This window comes from Mucor mucedo (assembly GCF_025094135.1).
Source record: "Mucor mucedo strain NRRL 3635 chromosome Unknown EV154scaffold_28, whole genome shotgun sequence".
Lineage (NCBI taxonomy): Eukaryota > Fungi > Mucoromycota > Mucoromycetes > Mucorales > Mucoraceae > Mucor > Mucor mucedo.
This window is the reverse complement of record NW_026252312.1, coordinates 75484-96291: the sequence shown is the minus strand read 5'-3', so window position 1 is coordinate 96291 and position 20808 is coordinate 75484. Positions and strand designations below refer to the sequence as shown.

The 20808-nt window shown below is 37.7% G+C and overlaps 7 protein-coding genes and 1 non-coding gene across 8 annotated transcripts; 3 read left to right on the top strand and 5 right to left on the bottom strand.

The window, feature by feature from the left end:
- Positions 1–1500: 1500 nt before the first annotated feature.
- Positions 1501–1574, top strand: EV154DRAFT_t43. Its single transcript has one exon. It is a non-coding gene; the product is annotated as a tRNA-Arg (tRNA).
- Positions 1575–4006: 2432 nt separating this feature from the next.
- Positions 4007–6330, bottom strand: EV154DRAFT_461598 (regulator of G protein signaling domain-containing protein; the record flags this gene model as incomplete). Its single annotated transcript, XM_051597557.1, has 4 exons — positions 4007–4926; positions 5047–5346; positions 5506–6188; positions 6253–6330. 4 exons carry the CDS (start codon positions 6328–6330, stop codon positions 4035–4037), a joined length of 1953 nt encoding a protein of 650 aa, XP_051459435.1. The 3' UTR covers positions 4007–4034.
- A 1711-nt stretch (positions 6331–8041) lies between these two features.
- On the bottom strand, positions 8042–8836 carry EV154DRAFT_503008 (class I glutamine amidotransferase-like protein). The gene has a single exon (XM_051600856.1). It carries the CDS (start codon positions 8820–8822, stop codon positions 8097–8099), a length of 726 nt encoding a protein of 241 aa, XP_051459434.1. The 5' UTR covers positions 8823–8836; the 3' UTR covers positions 8042–8096.
- An 805-nt stretch (positions 8837–9641) lies between these two features.
- Positions 9642–12930, bottom strand: EV154DRAFT_440444 (uncharacterized protein). The gene is made up of 4 exons (XM_051596924.1): positions 12751–12930; positions 12567–12690; positions 12277–12505; positions 9642–12202 (listed from the first exon to the last, which is right to left on the bottom strand). The coding sequence occupies exons 1-4, from the start codon at positions 12901–12903 to the stop codon at positions 9721–9723; spliced, it is 2988 nt and encodes a 995-aa protein (XP_051459433.1). The 5' UTR covers positions 12904–12930; the 3' UTR covers positions 9642–9720.
- A 48-nt stretch (positions 12931–12978) lies between these two features.
- EV154DRAFT_503005 (uncharacterized protein) lies at positions 12979–14451 on the bottom strand. Its single transcript, XM_051600855.1, has 4 exons — positions 14078–14451; positions 13680–14010; positions 13252–13603; positions 12979–13195 (listed from the first exon to the last, which is right to left on the bottom strand). The coding sequence occupies exons 1-4, from the start codon at positions 14285–14287 to the stop codon at positions 13027–13029; spliced, it is 1062 nt and encodes a 353-aa protein (XP_051459432.1). The 5' UTR covers positions 14288–14451; the 3' UTR covers positions 12979–13026.
- A 626-nt stretch (positions 14452–15077) lies between these two features.
- EV154DRAFT_163921 (uncharacterized protein) lies at positions 15078–17313 on the top strand. Its single transcript, XM_051594173.1, has 5 exons — positions 15078–15395; positions 15471–15613; positions 15679–15995; positions 16056–16249; positions 16308–17313. Exons 1-5 carry the CDS (start codon positions 15354–15356, stop codon positions 17019–17021), a joined length of 1410 nt encoding a protein of 469 aa, XP_051459431.1. The 5' UTR covers positions 15078–15353; the 3' UTR covers positions 17022–17313.
- EV154DRAFT_163953 (rab-GTPase-TBC domain-containing protein) lies at positions 16954–19533 on the top strand. Its single transcript, XM_051594174.1, has 6 exons — positions 16954–17442; positions 17496–17930; positions 17993–18125; positions 18183–18209; positions 18269–18703; positions 18769–19533. The coding sequence occupies exons 1-6, from the start codon at positions 17072–17074 to the stop codon at positions 19453–19455; spliced, it is 2088 nt and encodes a 695-aa protein (XP_051459430.1). The 5' UTR covers positions 16954–17071; the 3' UTR covers positions 19456–19533.
- On the bottom strand, positions 19521–20710 carry EV154DRAFT_417565 (uncharacterized protein; the record flags this gene model as incomplete). The annotated part of the gene is made up of 2 exons (XM_051595796.1): positions 19521–20120; positions 20183–20710. The coding sequence occupies 2 exons, from the start codon at positions 20708–20710 to the stop codon at positions 19521–19523; spliced, it is 1128 nt and encodes a 375-aa protein (XP_051459429.1).
- Between the last annotated feature and the right edge of the window lie 98 nt (positions 20711–20808).

Below are 20808 nucleotides of genomic sequence, written 5' to 3'. Positions count from 1 at the left end.
ACACGGCATTAAAAATTTCTTTTTTTTTATGCAGCGCAGGAAATCGATACCTCAAAAATGAGTCGTGGCGATCTTTTATCTGCATACAAAAGGATATGGAATAATTTAGATATGACCAACCCTACTGATGCAAAACTAGAGCCATTTGTATGGCATAAAATTAGAGAATATCAAAAAAATAAATAGTTCGATTGAACACTCATCGATCTGCAATTTACTCCTGATCAAGTGCATTCAAGCCCCTCTTTTCAATGATTGCAATTGTAGTATTACTCCTGCCTCATTTTTGAACTTAATTGTGTATCAATTAAAAGCTAAGATGGGATATCTCGAGGATTTTAAACAAAGGAAGGGAAAAAATGAAACAAAACGATTGGTATTTCCGTTAACCTTTATTATTGACATGATTTTTTATAATTTAATGATACACACTCACGAACTGATTAGCCTCATAGTAACAATAGTAGTGTGTTTTTATTATAGGGCTGTATACATAGTGACAAACGTGACTCATATTGAGATACTATTTACGAAAGCCGATTATGAGCTGAGTGCGACACGTTGCCACTAAATTGACCACCACTTATAAATTTTTGGATGGAAATTCACAAGAGGAAATTCGTCCAACTTGAGATAAATACTATCGACAATAGATACTTGCTTAAGAAAAAAAATCCAATGAAGACAAAAAATTATTTCCTGCAGCACAGTCGAGATGGAATTATAAAAGCATTTAAATTCGATTAATTAAACCATTGAAAAACTTTCTTCCATGTTTTACTTTTAAATTAACTATCTTCCTCGCTGTCATTTGACTCAGAAATATCAAAATTGCCGAAAGTTTTCTCGTAGCATAAAATCATTTTCTACCAACTTATATGAGTAACATATTTCCCATATACAGGGGTTTGTTGGAATGATCAAAGTCATTATCAGCATCAAAATCTTCTTCGCTGTCGTCACGCTCATCATTGTCAATATTATAGTCATTGTATTGATTTTCATCATAGTTTTAGGTCTTGGGATGGACTCCTATTATTTTCATAATTTAAAGACTATTGTGTTGTCGAAGAGTAATTTTTTTTATAAAAAGATCAAAGTGGACGTTACAACAGTGCCTTTTTTCTTTGTAACAGTTTAAAATGATAGTTTAAGAAGCTTTTTTCTGTGTACTATAAGACATGAAAGATAATCAAGATGGATTGCTTTTTGGTGGGAAAATTGAAATGAAATTTTAGCACATTTACAATTACTTCGGTATTCGATTCTTAACGTCTGTTTGTACTGTCTTTTTGTACCAATGGATAAACCTATCGAGAAATATATACTGTACATTTGGTGGAACTCTTAAGTAATTTTTTGGCTTAACTTCAGTAACACAATGCGTTTTACCCTTCAAAAAAATCCCGAAAATGGGATTTTACACGTGATTATCACGTGACTTGCAATTTTTTTAAATTAGTGTTTATGTAAAAGGACTAATTCCAACCGAAATTTGAAGCGGGCGTGGCGTAATGGATTAACGCATCGGTCTCCTAAACCGAAGATTGCGGGTTCGAGTCCCGCCGTTCGTACGTTTATTTTGCAAGATTACTGTTCATTTCTTCTAAGAAACTAACCTCCGTTTGTATGTATTCAATGCTGTTTATTTTTGTTTTGGATAGTGTCCCGCTTTATGCATTTTCTGCCCTTATTTTGGAACCTTTTTTTAGGAAAAAAATTTAAGGTAAAGTCTGTAGAAATGAAAAATGGAAAACTTTTTTTATAAAATAAGGTGAAGCAAAAAGACCGTCAGGGAAACATAGGATAGTAGCAGTGGATCCTCCCCCCCCCCAGGAAAATCTAAAAACCATAGAAAAAGAAAGATTAAGTCATGAGATAAAATGTATTAATGTCAATGATGAGCATATTTATGGGTCCCTTGTAAAAAATAAAGACAAGACTTTTTTGTGTGAAGCAAATGAAGTAAAGATACAAATAACTGAAATTGTCTGAAAAATAAACTGAATATATAAAAAATTCATAGGTAGCCTAGAAAAGCAGGGTAAGCATGTCTGCTACGTAAGATTTTCGATAATTATGCAAACATTTATAATTATGCTCTTTCTATTTTTTGCTATTTTGTATCAACATGATAAACAAACGTAATGTAATGCATCAATTTTATTATGAGCGTATTTTTCTTTTTCAAAAAAAAAAAAATGGAAATATGGATTCCAACGTTTAATTTATTTATTTTCTTTGTCTTCATCCAGTATCGGGGCATATCAAAGCACCCGTTATAATTTTTATAGACAACTTCACGTTGGTATGAATGTATGCAGATAATAAAAATAACATAATTCTTTAAGGAAAACAATGTTGCTTGCAAAGTCGATTCATTGCGAATGGTCTACATAAATGTATATGCTTGAAAATTTATCTATTTTTATTTTTCTGAATGGATAAGTTGAAAGAAAAACATAGAATGACACACATTTATATATAGCTAGTTTATAAGTACAAATAATTTGGTAAAATTTAACACAACCTTTTATTACGCATTTAACCCTCACTGTAAAATCGATAGAATATTTGACGTATTTTACCTATTGACAATTATTAGTACATATAAGCTAATGAACGAGTACATTTACTTTTAAGTAGTCGTCGTACATAATACGAAACATTTTTTCCCAGATTTGACAATGTGCATGACAAAAATTATACCGTCAAATGCTTTACTTGTATCATGTAGTGACACTAAAAAGAAATATCTAAAAATCCCTTGGAAATCCTCGCATTTCTATGCATTTATATAAATAAAATAAATTTCTACTCTGAGATTTGTTTTGTTTCGTTTTGTAAGCTGTAGACTCTTACAAAGACACTAGCTAAAGGTAAGGTACTATCTATTTATAAGTATCAATGAACCTTAAGACGGGTCAAATAGTTAGTGGTAACAGGTTGCTTAGTGCAGGAGAATAACATAAACTCCGGATTATAAAATTGAGATCAAAAGCCAGGTATCGTACCAAAGAATAAAAAAATTGCATGAAACTTTATTCTCTAAATTAGTAAAATTCGATTTTTTTAGTAGACTGAGGTATCTAAGGATATCCTGTTATAAAACGTGTTTGTTGCAGTTATAGTATGCATAAAGAAAAGAGAGAGAAAAAGGATAACGACCAAAAACTTTTATTAATGAAACATCTACTTAATAACTAAACCAAAATCTACTTCTTGTAAAATTTCTTTAATCGTTTAACCTCATTCTTCAAAATGTAGCTTTTGAAGTTTGGAGAGTCGCTTTTCTTAAAAGAAAGAGGTATTTAGCATTATGCCTAAAAAAGAAAAAAGGGATTTTCCGATCTTCGCATAGTATTGTCTTTGCATACGAAGTGAAAGATAGGGAGTCTCTCGAAGGCAAAATTCAAATGTTAAAGTAATCGTGCCTAACATTAAGTAATGCGAATTTAACTTGTTTTTGTAAAAAGGTCAAAACAAAAAAGTTGGATTTTTTCAAAAAAGACTAGGAGCAAAAGAAGAGGGGTAAGTGTTTCCTAGATGCAAGTACCAACGTGGTATTATAGCCAAGGTCAGGAGACTTGGGAAAGCGGGGATCACATAAATCATTTTAAAAATAAAAGGGATCCTACGGGTCTAAGTATTGCCCCATTGTTAAATGGGGGAGAAGGGAGACCCCCTAATATGCAAATTCTATTAAATTAAGAATATTTATTCAAAAAAAAAAGAAAAAAAAAAGAATATTAGCCGTGTGATATTAGCTAAAATAGAGAAAATAGGGGTTGGGGTCTAGTGTAGGGGAAGCGGCAACAAAATTAGAAACGCAATTTGTCTTAATCGTAAAAGTGGATAGTAAAATAATGCATCATATTATTATATTAAGCAAAGAAAGGCGGAAAAAAAAGAACAATTATACAAATACGTAACATCGCAAGATAGAAAAGGGGATTATTATTATTTATAGATTGATGTATGGAATTATTACTTTTTTTCTTATTGAGTGGGAAATAAAATGTACACATTTTGTATTACGAATACATTGTCTCCTTAAGCTTTCTTTGAGGAGGAGGAGGAAAGTTATCAAAATCACTACTGGTTAAGCTAGCCTTACTAATAGTATCTTGTGTACGGAATTGTGACATTGTAGCCCGTTTGTATTCTACCGTGCGGACAAATTTAGGTATCGAGTCGGCTGCCAATAGCTTGCAAACTTGATCGTTGGCTCTGTCAAACCAGTTCAAGATGGTGATGAGACATTCATATGCCGAATTTCCAGAAAAGATCACCTTGGGCGTAACGTTGTTTCCGTTACTGGTACTGACCAAAGTGACCATTTCAGCAATTTCCTCTGCCATGTCTTCCCGTAGCATATGATCAATATTAAGCTCCCGAGCTGATCCTGGGCTAAGGTAAGTAGTCCAAAGAATATAGGCTTCCTGTAAAAGCTGTTGCTGCTTTTCAACAGACATTGTGATCAATATCGCCGGATCATCATGGCAATGACGCCTCAAGTAATTGTGGTCCTTCCAAAAGTCCAGATTTTCACTGCAAAAATTATTGTTGAGAAAATTTCGGAAAAGTGCGTGAAGTTGGGTATCTTTCAAAACGGCTTTGAGTTTGATATGGTTGGTTTCCCTATTATTTTCACTAGTCTGATTGAATGAATTTGGGGTTAGGGGCGGAGAATTACTAACGTAAGCGGATACGGATGAGTCAACACACTGCATTTTGCTTGTTTGCTTAGTATCAAAGTAGCCTACGTCTTCTTCATATGTTTGCTGTTGATGAGAAGCGTTGTAAATAGGAGTAAACGAGTCATTATTTTTCTCAGAATGGACCGTTGTTGCGTATGTCGCCTGATAAATAGATGGAGGCGAGCGTGACGTAAAGGACATATCTTCAAAATTGGAAATAATTGAGCTTGCAGCTGTAGACATTGTATGGTTACTTGAGGCCAAGGATGGCGCCATAGAATACCGCTTATTATTTAAACTACTGTTATACATCTCTTTTTGATGTTTCTGCTGAAAGTCGGCGTACTGCTCTAAAGAAACATCAATTACTACTTTCATGCCAGATCCGGTGACTCTTAATGCAATAGACTTGGATGCCTCGACCTGTTGATTGTTGCGATGTTTTTCATCGTAGAAGGTGATCCAGCCCAGGTTTAGAAATTCCGTCATTATGCTTTCAGCCTCATCATTTGATGCTACAGTACAAAAACCAACCAACCAGTCGCAGCACAACAAGGATGGAAATACTGAGCGCATTTTAAATTTGTTTGCAGAGGATGGACTTAGGTTTTGAAGTAGTGCCTTTTGTTGTTGAAATAATGAGTTGCTTGTTGTTGTTGTTTGGAGAGGGTTTGCATGCACAAGTAGATCATTTGGCAAGATTTTGATATGAGGAAAGTAATCCGTTATCGAAATGGCTTCACGAGATGACGTACTTGAAAAGGTCATTCCAGAGTCAGCGGAACTTATCGAGGCATGCCTTGACAATCCGTTTTCTGAAGAGGCGGAATACATGTCATATTGTGCTGGTATTCTTCTGCTACTACTATACTGGCTTTTATAATCCAAATGACTGTAGGCGGATGGTCTTTGTATCAGAGATGGATGATTTGGTTTTTTAGCAGGAGGAGGAGGAGTAGAAGCCGTGTTACTGCTGTTACTATCCTTGCGAAGAGGTAAACTTGCAATCATAATGGCGAATAAACTTGTGATGTACTTCCTTTTAGTGTTCATGCGGTCATTTTCCTCAGTTCTTTCCACATGGATCAGGAACATGGGTTCCGTAGAGGCTATTTCTACACAATTTTTAAATTGAACCAGCAATTCTATTATATTGGATTTAATGCAGAAATCTTGTAGTACACATAGACCCTTTGATTTCAAACGATACAGTCCCTTATCACGATAGGTGCGATTGCCGGGTTCCACCGCGTTTTCAATTAATCGAGTCCAAAGAAATTGCTGAATCAGTGCTTTAGACATATCTCTTTCCATTTTCTGGGCTGTGGCTAAAGATGCCCGAGCAGCAGCAGCGGATGTGATATTTAGTGCACCAATCTCCGAAATGGCCTGTTCTGATGTGAATGTGTTGGCATAATTACGAAACATGTATCTATTTGTCGAAAATGTAATTTGAGACATTAGCGTAAAAAATAAGCCATGTATATCCTATGAAAGAGTGGCTGCTTTAGTTCAGATTATTAGCGTATATTTTTATTTATATCTTACATACATCAACACTAGGTCGACCATCAATGGTGAAATCTAGTATGGATTTATACGATAAAGAAGTTACAGGATTATAATACATTTGATCTATTTTGTTTAAAGAAGTGAAAAAAAAAGTAAAGAAATGAAGATATGCATCGAGGATTCAATTTAAAAGCGGCAATTTATATAAATAACATAATCAGGTCTGATGGCGGACCAAAATTAGTAAAATAGGGGGATGGACCTTGCAGCTTTACCACTTGAATGGGAGGAGTCCGAAAAAAAGTCAAAAATTTGCCATTTTCTCAGAACAGCTATATGATTACATTACTGCTTTAAAAAAAATTAGGGATCCCACTTAAATCTCCTTAATTCAGTGCAATAGTAGAACCCCGATAGACATATAACAACACATACAGATGGCATATAAAGACAGACGTTACAGTCTAACCATTTAACAGAGTATCTTGATTAGATGCTACATTATAATACATGAAGGGGTGTAATTTTCTCTCTCTCTCTGTGAGTACGAAATAGAAATGTAGTATGTATCATGTATATTATATGTGTAGGAATCATAGCTTGCATACTTCGATTATCAGCGAGCGCAATTAGTTGCCTACTACAGCACAGCTAAAATTAGAAATAGCTTTAAAACGTCACTGCGGAAAAAATCATTGCTTTTTTTTTTCATTTGCTAAAATGATGAACCAAAAAGAGTAATGACTTTGTTTACGAGATATGATAATATAAATCGCAAAATAAGCTGAATATCAAAGGCTTGCCTTAGCATTTTTTTATCAATGCTTAATTTGAATAGTAAACAAACCATATTATGTAAATCAATGACAACATTTTGAAAAGCAAGAAAATGAAACATACGCGCTTAATAACGAAAGCCTATCACTAATTCCAATTGTCGGTGGCATTTACATTATAGTGATGGTGATTATTTGTGATTCGAGAAAGTCTAGAACAATATACAGCTGATTTGCTCAGAAGGACAATAGATACGCCCAAACAATACTTTCATATATGCACTACATTTTATGATGGATTTATCTTTCCGCTGACTGGGAAACATATCCTGTTTGATTGTGCCAATTGGTCAATCTATATTATGTCCATGCACGAGGAATTTGTTTCCAAGATAGATTCAGGGATGTGTGGCTCATAAGACATATCTTTCTGGGCTACGATGTGATCCACTCTACCTTTATGTACCGCATGCATTATGTAGGTACAAAGCGCGTCTCCCCTTTTTTCCTTTTTTGGCATTGCGCTTATACAATACTCCCCCCAAAGTCAACGATATTAGGACTAGCGCTAAATAAGCCGATGATTATCATGTACCTATATTATTATATGTCACTAGTACAATTACAGAATAGAAGACCGCTTCTATTGAAGTGTTTAAGGAAAGAGAAGTACTCCCTTGGTTGAATTCTTAAACGTTCTTTAGGTATTCCATACATTTTTAAAGTTTCAGAACTTTAATTTCTTTTTATTGGTCTAATTCCACGAGTTTACAATGGAAAAGTACCTTTGGAGAAGTGGCATTTTACGTGGGAAAACAAACGGATACGTCCATATCGTGCGATCGATCAAAAAGTTTTTTTTTGACTCCTAGCAATAAACGTTTTAATGTCAAGACGCCTTAATTCACTTTCCGCCAAAGTAAATTAATTTTAAATGATTCCACTCTCTCTTTCTTTTTTTTTTTACTATTGCAAACATAAAAAAAAGCAGGGTTTTATATTGGAATAAGAAAAAAAGAAGAAATAATCCATTGAAACCCCCTTTCAACAATGCAATAACAAACAAAAAAAGTATCCCCAATCTTATTGTTATGACGCGATTTCTTTATTATTTAACTTTATCAAACGCATCAATAGCTTTTGCTGCAGTCGAGTGTGCGCTCGCTGGATTAGCACCTGTTACAACCCTACCGTCTGTCAAACTATAATCTGCAAATGGTGTAGGAGGAGAATGATATTTGGCATTGACAGAAGCAGCAGCAGATTCAATCGTAGGCACCTTATCTCCCTTAATCTTATCCAAAATACCCATGACTACTTCGCCTTCATCCGTGAATCCTGTGACATCCTTACCATCAATGATGGATTTACCAGTCTTAGTGTCCTTGATACCAGGTAAAATAGCAGGTCCATGACACACTGCTGATACAATACCTCCGCGCGCGTAGATATCCTCAGCAATTGATTGAAGTCCGCGGGCCTTTGGATAGTCATAAAGTGTAGCGTGGCCTGCAGAGGCGAAGAATAAGCCATAGTCCTTGGGGTTTAAATCGCTGGCTTTATGAAGGTTCTTGTTTAAGGCCACGTTAAATGGGTGGTTTGGATCATCATACACCTTTTGATCGTGTTCGTTGAGAAAATCAGAGGTGGTGGAATGTTCGTCCATACCATAGCTACCTGTTTCAGATGCCAAGTCCACTTGGAATCCTGCCTTGACGAGTGCTTCATAGGGATGAAGTGCTTCAGTATAGAACAATCCAGTTTTGGCGCCGTCAGCATAGAAGGGTTCATTGTAACTGGTAACAGCGATGAGTGCTTTACGAGGAAGTGACATTTTTTTTATTTAATATTATATGTATAAAAAAGAAACTGCCCAAGACGCGAGGGCGTTTATATACAAGTCAGCTTTATTTTAACTTCCGATTTTATGCAAAACAAAGTTTTGGATTTATAATCATTTTGGATTATAAATCCAAATGAGGGAGGAAGGAGGTACAAAGAATTATGCTGTCGTCATGTATTACTGAATTAGTGTTATCTGCTGTGTTACATGAAATGAAATCTTAACTTTCGTAGTTAATAAGACAATGCTGCATTCACGTTCAATGTTAATCTTACTAATTATTTGAGGCTTACAAAGTTCAGCTATCGTACCTAGCATGAAATCCAGTAGCCTTCCCCGTTAGCTTTCTCACAGCCTTTTGCACTTTTGGCATACAAAAGCTTCATTGCCCTTAAAACCCGTCATTATAACTCACCTCGGATGATGACTGAAAATGTACTTTACATAATTGTTATATTCACCTACTCTTCCAGTTTTTGGTATAGATATCCCAATATTTATCCATACTTCTTTTATAATTGGAGCCTACACCAAGGCCGCCTGAATTTAGTCTTACATACAGGTTCAATTCGGTTTAAGAGCATTAAACAATGGGAATGATCCCCACTTTACCGAGGGATATTAACCTCAAAAATTTAATGCTTATTGAAGTTAAGCACTCAACATCAACATAAACGGACATATCGTATCGATATTTAAAGAAATGGAGATTCTCAACCGTGTGTAAATGCACGTAATTGACACTTGCAATGATGCATAAGATCAATTGCATGTCACTAAAGTGTACCAATTTTAAGCTATAACGCATCCTTTTCTTTAGCAGTTAAACGCACAAAAAAAACTATTGTTTTTTTTTTAATTTTATTAATATTATCATTTACACACAAGTTTAAGCTTTGGAAGATTGATCAAGCAAGAAATTAGTAGCTTTCTCCAAATCTTGGTCATATCGGTTTAAAGCATCTTTTGCTTCCTTTTCGTTGAATCCAATCTTGACCAACTCTTCGATTTTATCTCCCACAATACCAATGGATCCTACTGACATGGATTTTTGTGGCTGTGTTGTCTTTACAGGCACTGAAACCTTGGCTGTTGTAGGTGTACTCACCACGGATTGCTTTCCGAAATCATCCCCGAAGCTGGAGAACGCATCATCGAATCCATCCGAGGTGGTTTCTGCCACAGGTGCCTTTGCAGTGGGTGTGCTGGAAGCCGTACCAAAGATCGAATCCCAATCATCATCCTTTGTTGCTGTAGGAGCAGCAGCAGCAGCAGCTGTAGGCGATGGTTTACTGGCTAAATTATCATCACTTGCGAAATTAAATCCACCAAAGTTAGATGGCCAATTATCTACCGCAGGAGCCGCTGACTTGGTTGCACTTGTTTCGGCTTGGGCTGTTGTAGGTGCAGCGGGGGCAGCAGGTTTCACGGTATCAAATGAACTAAATGCATCGTCAAAGTCCGCAAATTCATCATCATCGTCACTGGTCTTGGTCACAATTTTAGCCTCTGGTAATTTTCCTGAAAATGCGGCCTCGAAATCATCTTCTTCACTATCATCCTGCTCATTGATTTGGGGTGTACTCAAGGTGGGTGAGAATAATCCGACAGGTGGAGGTGGAGGAGGGGCACGTTGCTTTTTAGCTCCGGAAGGTGTGGACACTACAGACGCAATTGAGCTCACTTCAGACGTTTGTCGATGATGTCTGCTTTGAGGTGGAGGAGGGGGAGGAGGTCCACGGGAAGTTTTACTACCCGGTGTGCTTACTTGTGTAGTAGGAGTTGTAGCAACCCATGGGTCAAATGCATGAACTGGAGTTTGATTGGTAGAAGCGGGACTACTGATATTACCAAAGATTGCATCAAAGTCATTGTCACTGACAGAGGGACCAGCAGCAGGAGAAAATGCATCATCAAAAGCGGGTGTGGCATTTTTATTTGCCTCGGCTTGAAACTCATTGAACGGAGAAGCATGTCCAATGGAAGGTGAATCACCAAATAGGTTTTGAAGCGCGGGTGTGGATACAGTAGTAGGTTCAACAGGACTATCTCCACTTGTGAAAATTGAACCTTCCTGTTTCTCTTCTTCCCCACCATCACCAGTTAAATTAGCAGCCACTTTATAATCTTCTAAGTTACGTTTTGCTAATGATCGATCTTGTTCTGCTGCAGTGACCTGACGTCGATTGATATCCAACATCATGTTTGTCTGCTTGTTTTGGGACCTTAAATTCTCTAATTCAGATTGTGCCTTCTTTGTTTCTTCTCCAATCTCATGCACGCGTCGTCGAAGACTTTCGGTTTCGGCACGTCCATTCTCTAACGTTTGTTGCGTCTGTGCAATCTCGTTCTGGATTGCGGTTAACTCTTGTTGGGATGCATCATATTCACTTCGAACTTGGTCCCATTCTCCTTCTTCACGTCGTACAGTCTCTTGAATCTCGTTCAAATCCTTGACTGCTGCCTCATGCGCCATACGTAAACTAGCCATTTGTGCCTCCAAATCCTTACGCTGTTTGATCAGTTGCTCCAAGGTATCTTCTGCTGAACTCTTTTGTTGTTGTACATCCGTCTTGTGCATCGATAAGGAAGATACTTGATTAGATAGTAAATTCACTTGGTTGGTTTCATGAGCTACACCATCATTGCCAAAATCGCCCAACAGGTCATGATCCGGGAGTGACCGTTGAGTCACAGCAGGTGAGGCAGTAGAGTGATACATAGATGGACTAGACACGACATTTGTAAATGGGGACTGTAATGGAGTATGACTGGGTGGAATCAACGTCTTTGGTAAAGTCTGAGGTAATTGTTCTCCTGCCAATCTTTTATGAATTAAATACATGGCCACGGCAAACTCGTCTCTTGATAAAGCACCTCGTTGTTGAATGTCTGCTAAATCCCAGATATGTGCCAATTCAGTTTCGGGTAATCTCGAATTCTTGAAGAATTCAACTGCCTCTTTGCCTTGGATTAAACCAACATGATTGGCATCAATCTTATCAAAGTAGGCACCAAATTGTTGTCTCTCACGTGCAGAGACATCCCATTGTTGTACTGCGGGTTCATTAGCAGCGGCACCAAAGGCCAAATTACCCAATGAATCAATTGTTCTTGCACGTTGCGGTGGGGTCATCATATGATGAGAAGGAGGAGGTTGACGGAAGCCCATAGCAGGTGAATTGATCGTCATATTACGCACAAGCGGCGATTGTTGTGTTGTGTTACCATTGGCAGATTGAAAGACAGCTGGCGGTAATTTATCTGGCAAGCTAGAAAGTGTTCCATCCATTAACTTGGCAATATAGTGCATGGCAATAATAAATTCACTTTGGTTTAACGATCCTGATTGGCGGACATCGGCCAAGTACCTTTTATATATATTTTTTTGTTCACAGGTTTAAAAACTTAATACATGTGTATATAAAAATATCTCTAAACTTACCAGATTTGACTTAGAGTGTCCATGGGTAATTTCGACTTTAAAAAGACACTTTTGGCTGTATTGGCATCCAATACGCCGTTGACTGGTTGATGTACTTTAAAGATATTTGCATATTTCTCGCGTTCGGCTGCTGTGATAAGAGATGCATTGTTGTTGAGGGAAGGTGCTGATAGTAAAGGTGTGCTAATAGGACTAGGAGCTACTCCGTCGAATTGAGGAAGAGGAACCACTATTTGTTGTTATATTTTTAGCTTTTCGAATTAAGGGCTCTCTGACTCTTATTTGTTTACCTGTAGCCAAGACGGGCTCAGAAGCTTCTTTGCCATGCTGGGCACAGGCAATTAGCTTTAAAGCAATGGAGAAAGTTTCTGGAGTGAGGTATCCCACCTTGTCACGATCAGCAGCTTCCCAAATCTAGTGTTGTATCTTTTCAATATGTGATTTGTTTTTCTTGTACATTTCTTTACACAATACCTCTGATAATATTTCGTTGGGTACACCCGAAGTAGCAAAGAAGCGTACGGCTTCATTGCCAGTGACAATGCCTTCTTGTGTTTTACTCACAGACTGAAATAATTGAAGGAAATACTTTGCTTCTTGTGGTGAAAGTTGTGAATCCCAAGACATGATTTTTATGTTTTTTTTATAATGTTGATAAAGAAAAAGGAAAAAAAAATAAAAATGAGGTCAAATTAAAACGTGTTTTTTATAATCATCAACTGAGATTTTATTTTAAATTGGCTTAAATGTTTAAGCACCCACATGAGTTATATGTTGACGAGCTAAAGCTTCAGACAATGCATCTCCTATGTTATTTTGACGAGAAGCAAAGTTCTTTCCAGGTTCAGGACCTCGAGGTTGACGAATAGGATGAATCGTATTAGAGGCAGTAGCAAGTTCAGCAGTAGTACTCGTACTCCTATTTTGTTCTTATTAGTACAGATTAAATTTTTTCATTGTTATGTTTGTAGTTACATCATGGACTTTCGATAAGAATCTCTCTTGTTATCACCAGAATTGTTGGTATTGGCATTCAAACGATCACGACTAGGCGAGGAGCGGAGTGTGCCTCTTGAATTCTTATGTTGAAGTCGGACAATGGGTGCAGGAGTGGTGCCTCTTTTTTCAATCAAAACTTGGCGCTCGGACCCAAATCCATCCGAATAATGTGCCAATCCAAGTCGATCGGCAATCAAATGAGCATCTCTGCGCTCCTTGGCAGAAAGTGTCTTTGGTAAGGCAATCTCATTGGCATTGGGGTCTCCACGGAACAGTAAAAGAAAGCTGTATAATTCCAAGACAGCAGGATCATTTAAATCAAGCGTATCTATGTCATTGCACCTTTTAGTATCTAGTATCCTTCATCTTTTATGCATATATATATATATATATATATATATTACCTTCGTCAGGGTTACTCGTTAATCTACGCTCACTCGTACTTGCACTACTGATCAAGGGAGAACTAGGCTGAGAAGAGGTTGATGAGGAAGGATGGGGTATGATCTCCCTTTTATTGATGTATTCGGATAAATTGCTACTATTGCTGGCAGTAGGCAACATCTTTTTGTATTCGACACGTAATTTACGGCCACCAATTTCGAGCCCATTAATGGTATTAACCACTATTTCTGTTTCTTCTGCCGTTCGATAATTGGCAAAGGCTAGTCCACGGAACACCCCATTATCAAAATGATAATTGAACGCATAGGCTGCAGGTACATCCAAAGAAGTCTATAATTATTGTCAAAATATCACACTTTGCATATAAACACACACACACACACACTATTTTACTTACAAGCTTACTCAAAAGTGCATCCTTCTTGACGGAAAACGGAATGTTTTTGATTACAATGGCAGTGGGTATCACTTGTTCATCAAGTGGGTTAGATTCCGTATTATTCATGTAGTTACTTCCAGTGGGTGAAACTGGTCGAGATGAAGGACGAGATGAAGGTCGTGAATTAGGTGCACTGCTGATAATAGAGTTTTCCTTTATTGGTTTCATTAGTCAAAGCCATGACAATGCATCCCTTTTACTCTTTTTTTTTGTGTATTTACCCTGCCTCTACGAACTCTTCGGATAGAAGAAGGTCGAGACCGAGGTGAGTTATTCAAGTCATCATTCATCAGTGGGGTGGTCATTACGAATAAAAAAAAAAAAAAAAAAAAGGAAGGGGGTGTGTGTTTCGGTGCTTTAGCTGAGGGAAGGGAATGGCGTTACCTTTTCTACTTGCTGTTGCCAGTTTTCACATTTTTTTTGGACACCGACGCTGTTGTCTGTACTCTGAAAACAAAATCCTTTAGAGTTGATCAATGTATAGCGGGATTTACGATGATGTTTGATTAAATTTTTAACAATGATTTGGGGTTATCTCTTTTTGAATTTAATATCCCAAACGTCTATTTACTTTCTAACAAACATTATACGCTTTTCCAAAAAGGAAGTGCTACCATGTAACTCCGACATGTTTAAAATGTAGACATACGTTAATAGTTTACAATATTTTGTGGTCCGTACTCAACTGTGGTGAACCAACGGCACATATGTTTACTGCATGGATCTGTATGTTATTTTGTTAATCTAATGAGCACCCAGCACAAAAAAAACACGCAATTTAAGCATTAAGCATAAGTCGATTATAGTTTCTACTGGCTTATAAAAAAAATCAGGCGTGGGTAGCAATTTCCCGAGAAAAAAAAAAACCGAATTCGGATTAAGCTTTTTGATTGAGAATTGGAATAAAGAGAGCCACAAAATTTATCAGCTGATAAAACTTGATATGACGGGGCATTGCATAATTCTCTACAGTGTTAAATAAAATGCATGTATAGCCGCTTATACGTCAACATCATTGAGTAATTCGCATGAGTGCGGTGTCTAAGTAGCATGAACTGATAAAAGAGAATAGTAAACATACAAACGCACTCTGATTGGCCATACTATTTTGTAATCCGATTTTTTTTTTTGTGTTTGTTCCTCTTTTACTACTTCGTATTTTTTCCCTTTCCCCATCACTATAACTCGGTGTTAACAGCCATTCACACACAAAAATAAACGAAATATAACCAAAATGACTGAATATCATGCGTCTACAGCTGGTGTCCCACAAAATGTAAAGTAATATACAGAAGAAGTAAATAAAAAGACGTCCGCACACACTTTTTAACTAATCGATTGAAAAAAAAAGGTGTTTACATTACCAACACCCATTGACATTACACTGACACCTTTTTGGTCCACTGTGTTACAAAAGGACAACTTTCTCTTGCAGAAGTCTTCTTCACCGGGAAACCCCATATTCAAAAGTTTATTCAGCACCATTGCCAGCGTGTAAGTTGTGTCTATATTTCTATGCATTTTTTTTTTTTTTTGTATCTGACATGACGATATTACAGGTTTGATACCAAATTACCACCTTATCGTATCCTGTTCCAACGAGACGTCAACACGATGTGCCTTCAAGTGGCTGTAGCTGAATCAGATAAAGCCATAGATGCCGCTTGGTTTTGGATTGAAAAAAATATCATGCCCGAATTAGATACGATCGATAATCCGTTCGAAAAAGAGAAATGGGTGGCAGAAAAAATACACATGATTGTCACCGCTATCGAATATGGGTCGGATGAACTATCGTCGGATGAAAACGTAAGAAATGCTTCAAGAACATTTCGTCAGATCTTTGATATACCGCATTCAGAACGCTTTGTCAGCTGTAAGTCATTAAAATTTCCATCCAATTTTTATTGTGTCCTAAACTATCATCCATTCATAGACTATTCTTGTGCTTACAAGGGCAGACAGGGATGGTTATACATGAGTGAGAATTACATTGGATTCCATTCATTTTTACTTGGCGCAGAGACAAAGATATTGATTGAATTAAAGGACATTCAAGAGTTGAAAAAGGAAAAGTCAAAGGGTATATTTGATGATAGTTTAAGGATTATTACCAAGGATAAAGAAGAGGTAATTAAATTTTTATATTTAAAAAAGGTTTTTTCTTTCTAAATGATGTACATAATAGTACCCGCTTTCCAACATGTTTAAAAGAGACGAAGTATATGACTTGTTAATCCAACTCACCGGTCAAGCGATGCAAAAATGGCTGAAAAATGCCGGTGGTGAAGCACCTGGTCAATCCAACGATGCCGACTTTATAGCCTCCGAAATCATTCATCAACGTAGCTTACAAGAGACTTCGAAAATCACTGACTCACGTTCTCATCATCAACTTGTGAGTCCTCTAAAACACGACTTGGCTGCTCGGAAGCGAGACCAAGCTTATCACGCTCGATTTAGACTACCCGCCACCGAAAACTTGATCAAAGGCATGGACGCTACTTATTCCAAAGACGCTTGTCCAGATCGTGATAATAAATTTTATCCACAAGTGCCTCCAGGTCAAGTCAATTTACTCGGAAGAGTGTATTTGTCCCAGAATTTTTTAGCTTTTGAGTCTCAAGAAAGATTACCAGCACCCCAACAACATTTACCCGTTTGTAAAGCAGTGCTTCCATTATATACCATCAAGCGCGTAGAGAGAATGAACAGTGGCGCTTATACATCCGGTGTTGTTGTAACAACATGTCACAAAATGGAACACGAATTCTTGTTACACGTAAGTATGTGTGTGTGTGTGTGTGTGTGTATGTGTGTGTGTGTGTGCTCACATCCTCAATTTTTTAACATATTCCTCAGGCTGAAAAAATCGACGGCGATCAGTTCTGTGAAACTTTAAAAAGCTTGTTACTAAAACAAGTACCTACCTTTAAAAGAGTCAAACCATTTATGGCAACTTGCGAATCGGAACAGTTATTTAAAACGGATAGTCTTGTAGACACCAAAATCCATGTCGGTGGGTTAGGTATGGACTATGGATATCCTGAGAATTCAAAGCGATCTAAAGATAAAAGCAAGACAAAACTTTGGAAGTTATACTTTCAAGAGAACGGTCGGAACTTGACCATGGTAAAATTACCCACCTTTGGAAAACTTGTTCGGGTGGGCTTACCCAACTCATTAAGAGGTGAAATATGGGAAGCTGCCTCAGGTGCCATGTACCTGCGTTTTGCTAATCCAGGCGTATACCATGAAATACTCGAGAAGTACAAAGATCAAGCTTCCTTATCCACCGAAGAGATTGAGAAAGATTTAAACAGGTAATAAAACACCATGCATCATAAATACACATCAAACTTATCCTGAAACTCAGATCGCTTCCTGAATACCCAGGCTATCAGAGCACAGAAGGCATTAATCGTCTAAGACGTGTGCTCACCGCTTACGCTTGGAAGAATCCTGAATTAGGCTATTGTCAAGCCATGAATATTGTAGTATCAGCCCTCTTAATTTACACGACTGAAGAGCAGGCCTTTTGGATCCTGCATATTCTCGTCGACCGCATGTGTCCCGGTTATTACAGTACCAACATGTATGGCGCCTTATTGGATCAGATCACATTTGAGCAGCTTGTAGAAAAGACTATGCCACTTTTATGGTCCCATTTCAAAAAGACCAATGTCGAGCTCTCTGTCGCTTGTCTCCCTTGGTTTCTCAGTTTGTATATTAACTCAATGCCCTTGGAATTTGCTGTACGTGTGCTGGATATTCTATTTATGGAAGGCCCAAGGATTTTATTTCAAATTGGGTAAACTGGTGTTTTGTTTGTTATTTGTTAAACATACGAATATTAATTTCATCCAAGTATAGATTGGCAATACTAAAGATAAATGGCGAAGAGCTTTTGCAGACAAGAGACGATGGTGCCTTTTTAGATATTTTGAAGAATTTCTTTCACTATATCGGTCAACTGGAAGATAACGGCCGGCATACAAAATTAACAGTAAGCACTCTGTCCTTTAATAGACCGATTGAAATTAACCTCTCCCTCATTATATAGAAATTCAATGAAGTCATGTTGACTGCGGTAAGATATTCACCCCCCTTCTCCCTATATCACACAACCAATCTAATATATACAAATAGTACCGAGAGTTTTCTCTTGTGACTGAAGAACTGGTGATAGAACTACGTAGTCAAAACCAGTTAAAAGTCGGTGCCGGCATCGAATCCTTTACAAAACGGACCGTCATTAGGCATTTGGACGACATGGCTACTTTTAACAAGGAAGAAATCGGTATCCTCTACGACAAATTCTTTGCCGCACTCTATTATGCTAATCACGAAGTGGGTGGTAAACCAGAATCAAAGATGGATAGAGAGACTTTTGGCAGTATGCTAGCTTCCATGACATCTTGGGCAAGAAAAGTCCCTGTTAATGACTCTCCAGACGAACACGCCGCTAGAGACGTCCGTAACAGCTTTTTAGATCGCCTCTATAACGTCTTTATCGCGGACGCTCCTGATCACCTGGTAGATTTTCAACACGCTGTGCTGGGCATGAGCGAAATTTTACACGGGGTGAGAAAAAAAAAAAAAAAAAAAAACTCATCACACGGAAACACAATTAACCAACGTTCATATAGGACTTGATGTCGCATATGGATTGGTTTTTTAATCTTTATGATGAGGATAGAGACGGAATTTTAAGAAGCAACGATATCATCAACATGAGTAAGGAACTTTACTGGTTATTGAGTATACTGAAAGATACGGATATTGCTTGGGATGCTGTCACAAGTCTGGTTGTACACAGTTGCGAGCAGTCGGACATTGCAAAGGGAGATCAACCCGATGAAGCTACACTGACACATCGATTGGCAGATTTAACCATGACAGCCGACGGCGAATCCTTCCATGGACGTATAAAGCAGCTCCAAAACGCTTTATTAGCAGACATAGTGGATATCACTTTACCTTCATTCCGTATGGTTGTACTTACGAACGAATCCTTAGAAATGCTGTTTGATCATGGATTTACGAACAGCTTCAAGCTGGTGAAATCTGCAGCTGATCGTCAAAAGAGTCTAGGCAGAGAGTTGTTTGAGAACTTATTTGCTGACGGACAAAAGTTAGCCAAGGACGCACCTAAATTACACTCACCCATCTCCAAACAGAAATCAACAGCTTCCTTGAATTCGAGTCCGAGTGGAAGTCCTTCCTCTGGTAGACTGAGGGCGTCTTCTACCGCTTCCATGAGACCAGGCGATCAAACGAACGAAGAATTAGAAGTAGATACGCTGATGGATGAATGGGTGCATTTTGACGTTTAGAAAAAGTTATTTGTTTGCATTTTTTTTTTTATTGGCATGTAATAAAAAAAGTTTTTTTTTTTTGGCTATTGTGTGACCTTAGTAGTAGTAGAATTTGTTTCTTCAGTAGAACTCAAGTTATAAATGTTAGGGTATTTGAAATCTGTTTCCCAATAGGGTTGAAAGACGCCATTGCATGTTAAAGCAGAGACCACATTAAATGTTTTCTTTAGGATCGGTATCCATTTTTCCGTCATACTGATTGTAGCATGATTTAATTCGTGTTCCAGTACCATGATACCACTGCTTGTCAAGTTTTTCTCTTCCTCCTCAATCCATTTCTCGAATAGTGCATCAACCATAGCAGGAGGGTAGTACCCACTGCCCAATGCAGGCATTGCCCAATCTTCTGTGTCTCTATCCCAAATCACGGTGCTCATACCCATCTGCCACGCAATAGATCGAATACGATCATCTACATCGCCCTGAGGTGGTCTCCAGCATTTGGGTGTGACCCCCGTTGCTTCTTTAATAACTTTAAGTGTCCAATACAGTTCAGCCACTACTTGCTCATTCGTTTGTGTTGTCATGGCTGGATGAGACCATGTATGTGAGCATAGCGTATGTCCGTTAAAAAGTGCCCGTCTTGCTGCATCTGGGTAAGTTAATACATTGGATCCGATATACTTTTTTTTTTATAAAAAAGGCTTAGTTATAATTCACATTAAAAATATATATTAAAACTTACAAAAAGTGTACTGGTAACATTTTCTTTGGCTAAAAAGTTGTAAAGCCTAGGCTCCGCAAACCTATTTTCCATCTCAAAATCTTCGCCATCATATTCAGTTCGCATATTCAATGGACCATCGTCGTACGAAAGACCCCAATCTCCTTTGGTAGGGCAGGTGTAATAATCCTGTGGTAAGTAAGTGAGCTTCGGTTTAACACAGTTGGTAGAAGTCCACCAGCAGGTATCATCCTTTTCTTCATCGTAATGAGTCTGATCCAGGTCGTAATCAAGCATCGTTTTTGGAACGTAGTCTGGTACAAGGTGCCAATTGATTTGTTTGATTACGGCTTTTACCTCGGGATGGTTGACATCGGGTTTGCTCCACGCAACTGGGTAGTTACTCAAATCGAGTGTGACATTGGATAGCGTGTTATTTGTATCTAACGGACCATTGTTATAAAAGGGAATGCTGTGAGACAGTGAAACGTTAATGTTGGGAAATACAGGGGAAAATTGAGGAGCTAGGCCGTCTAAAGAGATCGTCATATTGAGTGTAGTGCCGGTTGGAGCGGCTAAAATGCATTGTGCAGCGACTAAAAAAATAGCCGAATGAATGATTGGAAACTGCATGATTCTTATATATT

Bases quoted from the DNA above. Each gene is read 5' to 3' on its own strand.
- EV154DRAFT_503008 (XM_051600856.1), bottom strand. From the start codon at position 8,822: ATGTCACTTCCTCGTAAAGCACTCATCGCTGTTACCAGTTACAATGAA.
- EV154DRAFT_440444 (XM_051596924.1), bottom strand. From the start codon at position 12,903: ATGTCTTGGGATTCACAACTTTCACCACAAGAAGCAAAGTATTTCCTT. The intron at 12,691-12,750 runs GTATTGTGTAAA...ATACAACACTAG, and splicing joins CCAACGAAATATTATCAGAG to ATTTGGGAAGCTGCTGATCG. The intron at 12,506-12,566 runs GTAAACAAATAA...AACAACAAATAG, and splicing joins TGAGCCCGTCTTGGCTACAG to TGGTTCCTCTTCCTCAATTC.
- EV154DRAFT_503005 (XM_051600855.1), bottom strand. From the start codon at position 14,287: ATGAAACCAATAAAGGAAAACTCTATTATCAGCAGTGCACCTAATTCA. The intron at 14,011-14,077 runs GTAAGTAAAATA...CAATAATTATAG, and splicing joins ATGCACTTTTGAGTAAGCTT to ACTTCTTTGGATGTACCTGC. The intron at 13,196-13,251 runs GTAACTACAAAC...AGAACAAAATAG, and splicing joins TCTTATCGAAAGTCCATGAT to GAGTACGAGTACTACTGCTG.
- EV154DRAFT_163921 (XM_051594173.1), top strand. From the start codon at position 15,354: ATGACTGAATATCATGCGTCTACAGCTGGTGTCCCACAAAAT. The intron at 15,614-15,678 runs GTAAGTTGTGTC...ACGATATTACAG, and splicing joins TTCAGCACCATTGCCAGCGT to GTTTGATACCAAATTACCAC. The intron at 16,250-16,307 runs GTAATTAAATTT...TGTACATAATAG, and splicing joins TTACCAAGGATAAAGAAGAG to TACCCGCTTTCCAACATGTT.
- EV154DRAFT_163953 (XM_051594174.1), top strand. From the start codon at position 17,072: ATGGCAACTTGCGAATCGGAACAGTTATTTAAAACGGATAGTCTTGTA. The intron at 18,210-18,268 runs GTAAGATATTCA...ATATACAAATAG, and splicing joins ATGAAGTCATGTTGACTGCG to TACCGAGAGTTTTCTCTTGT. The intron at 18,704-18,768 runs GTGAGAAAAAAA...ACGTTCATATAG, and splicing joins TGAGCGAAATTTTACACGGG to GACTTGATGTCGCATATGGA.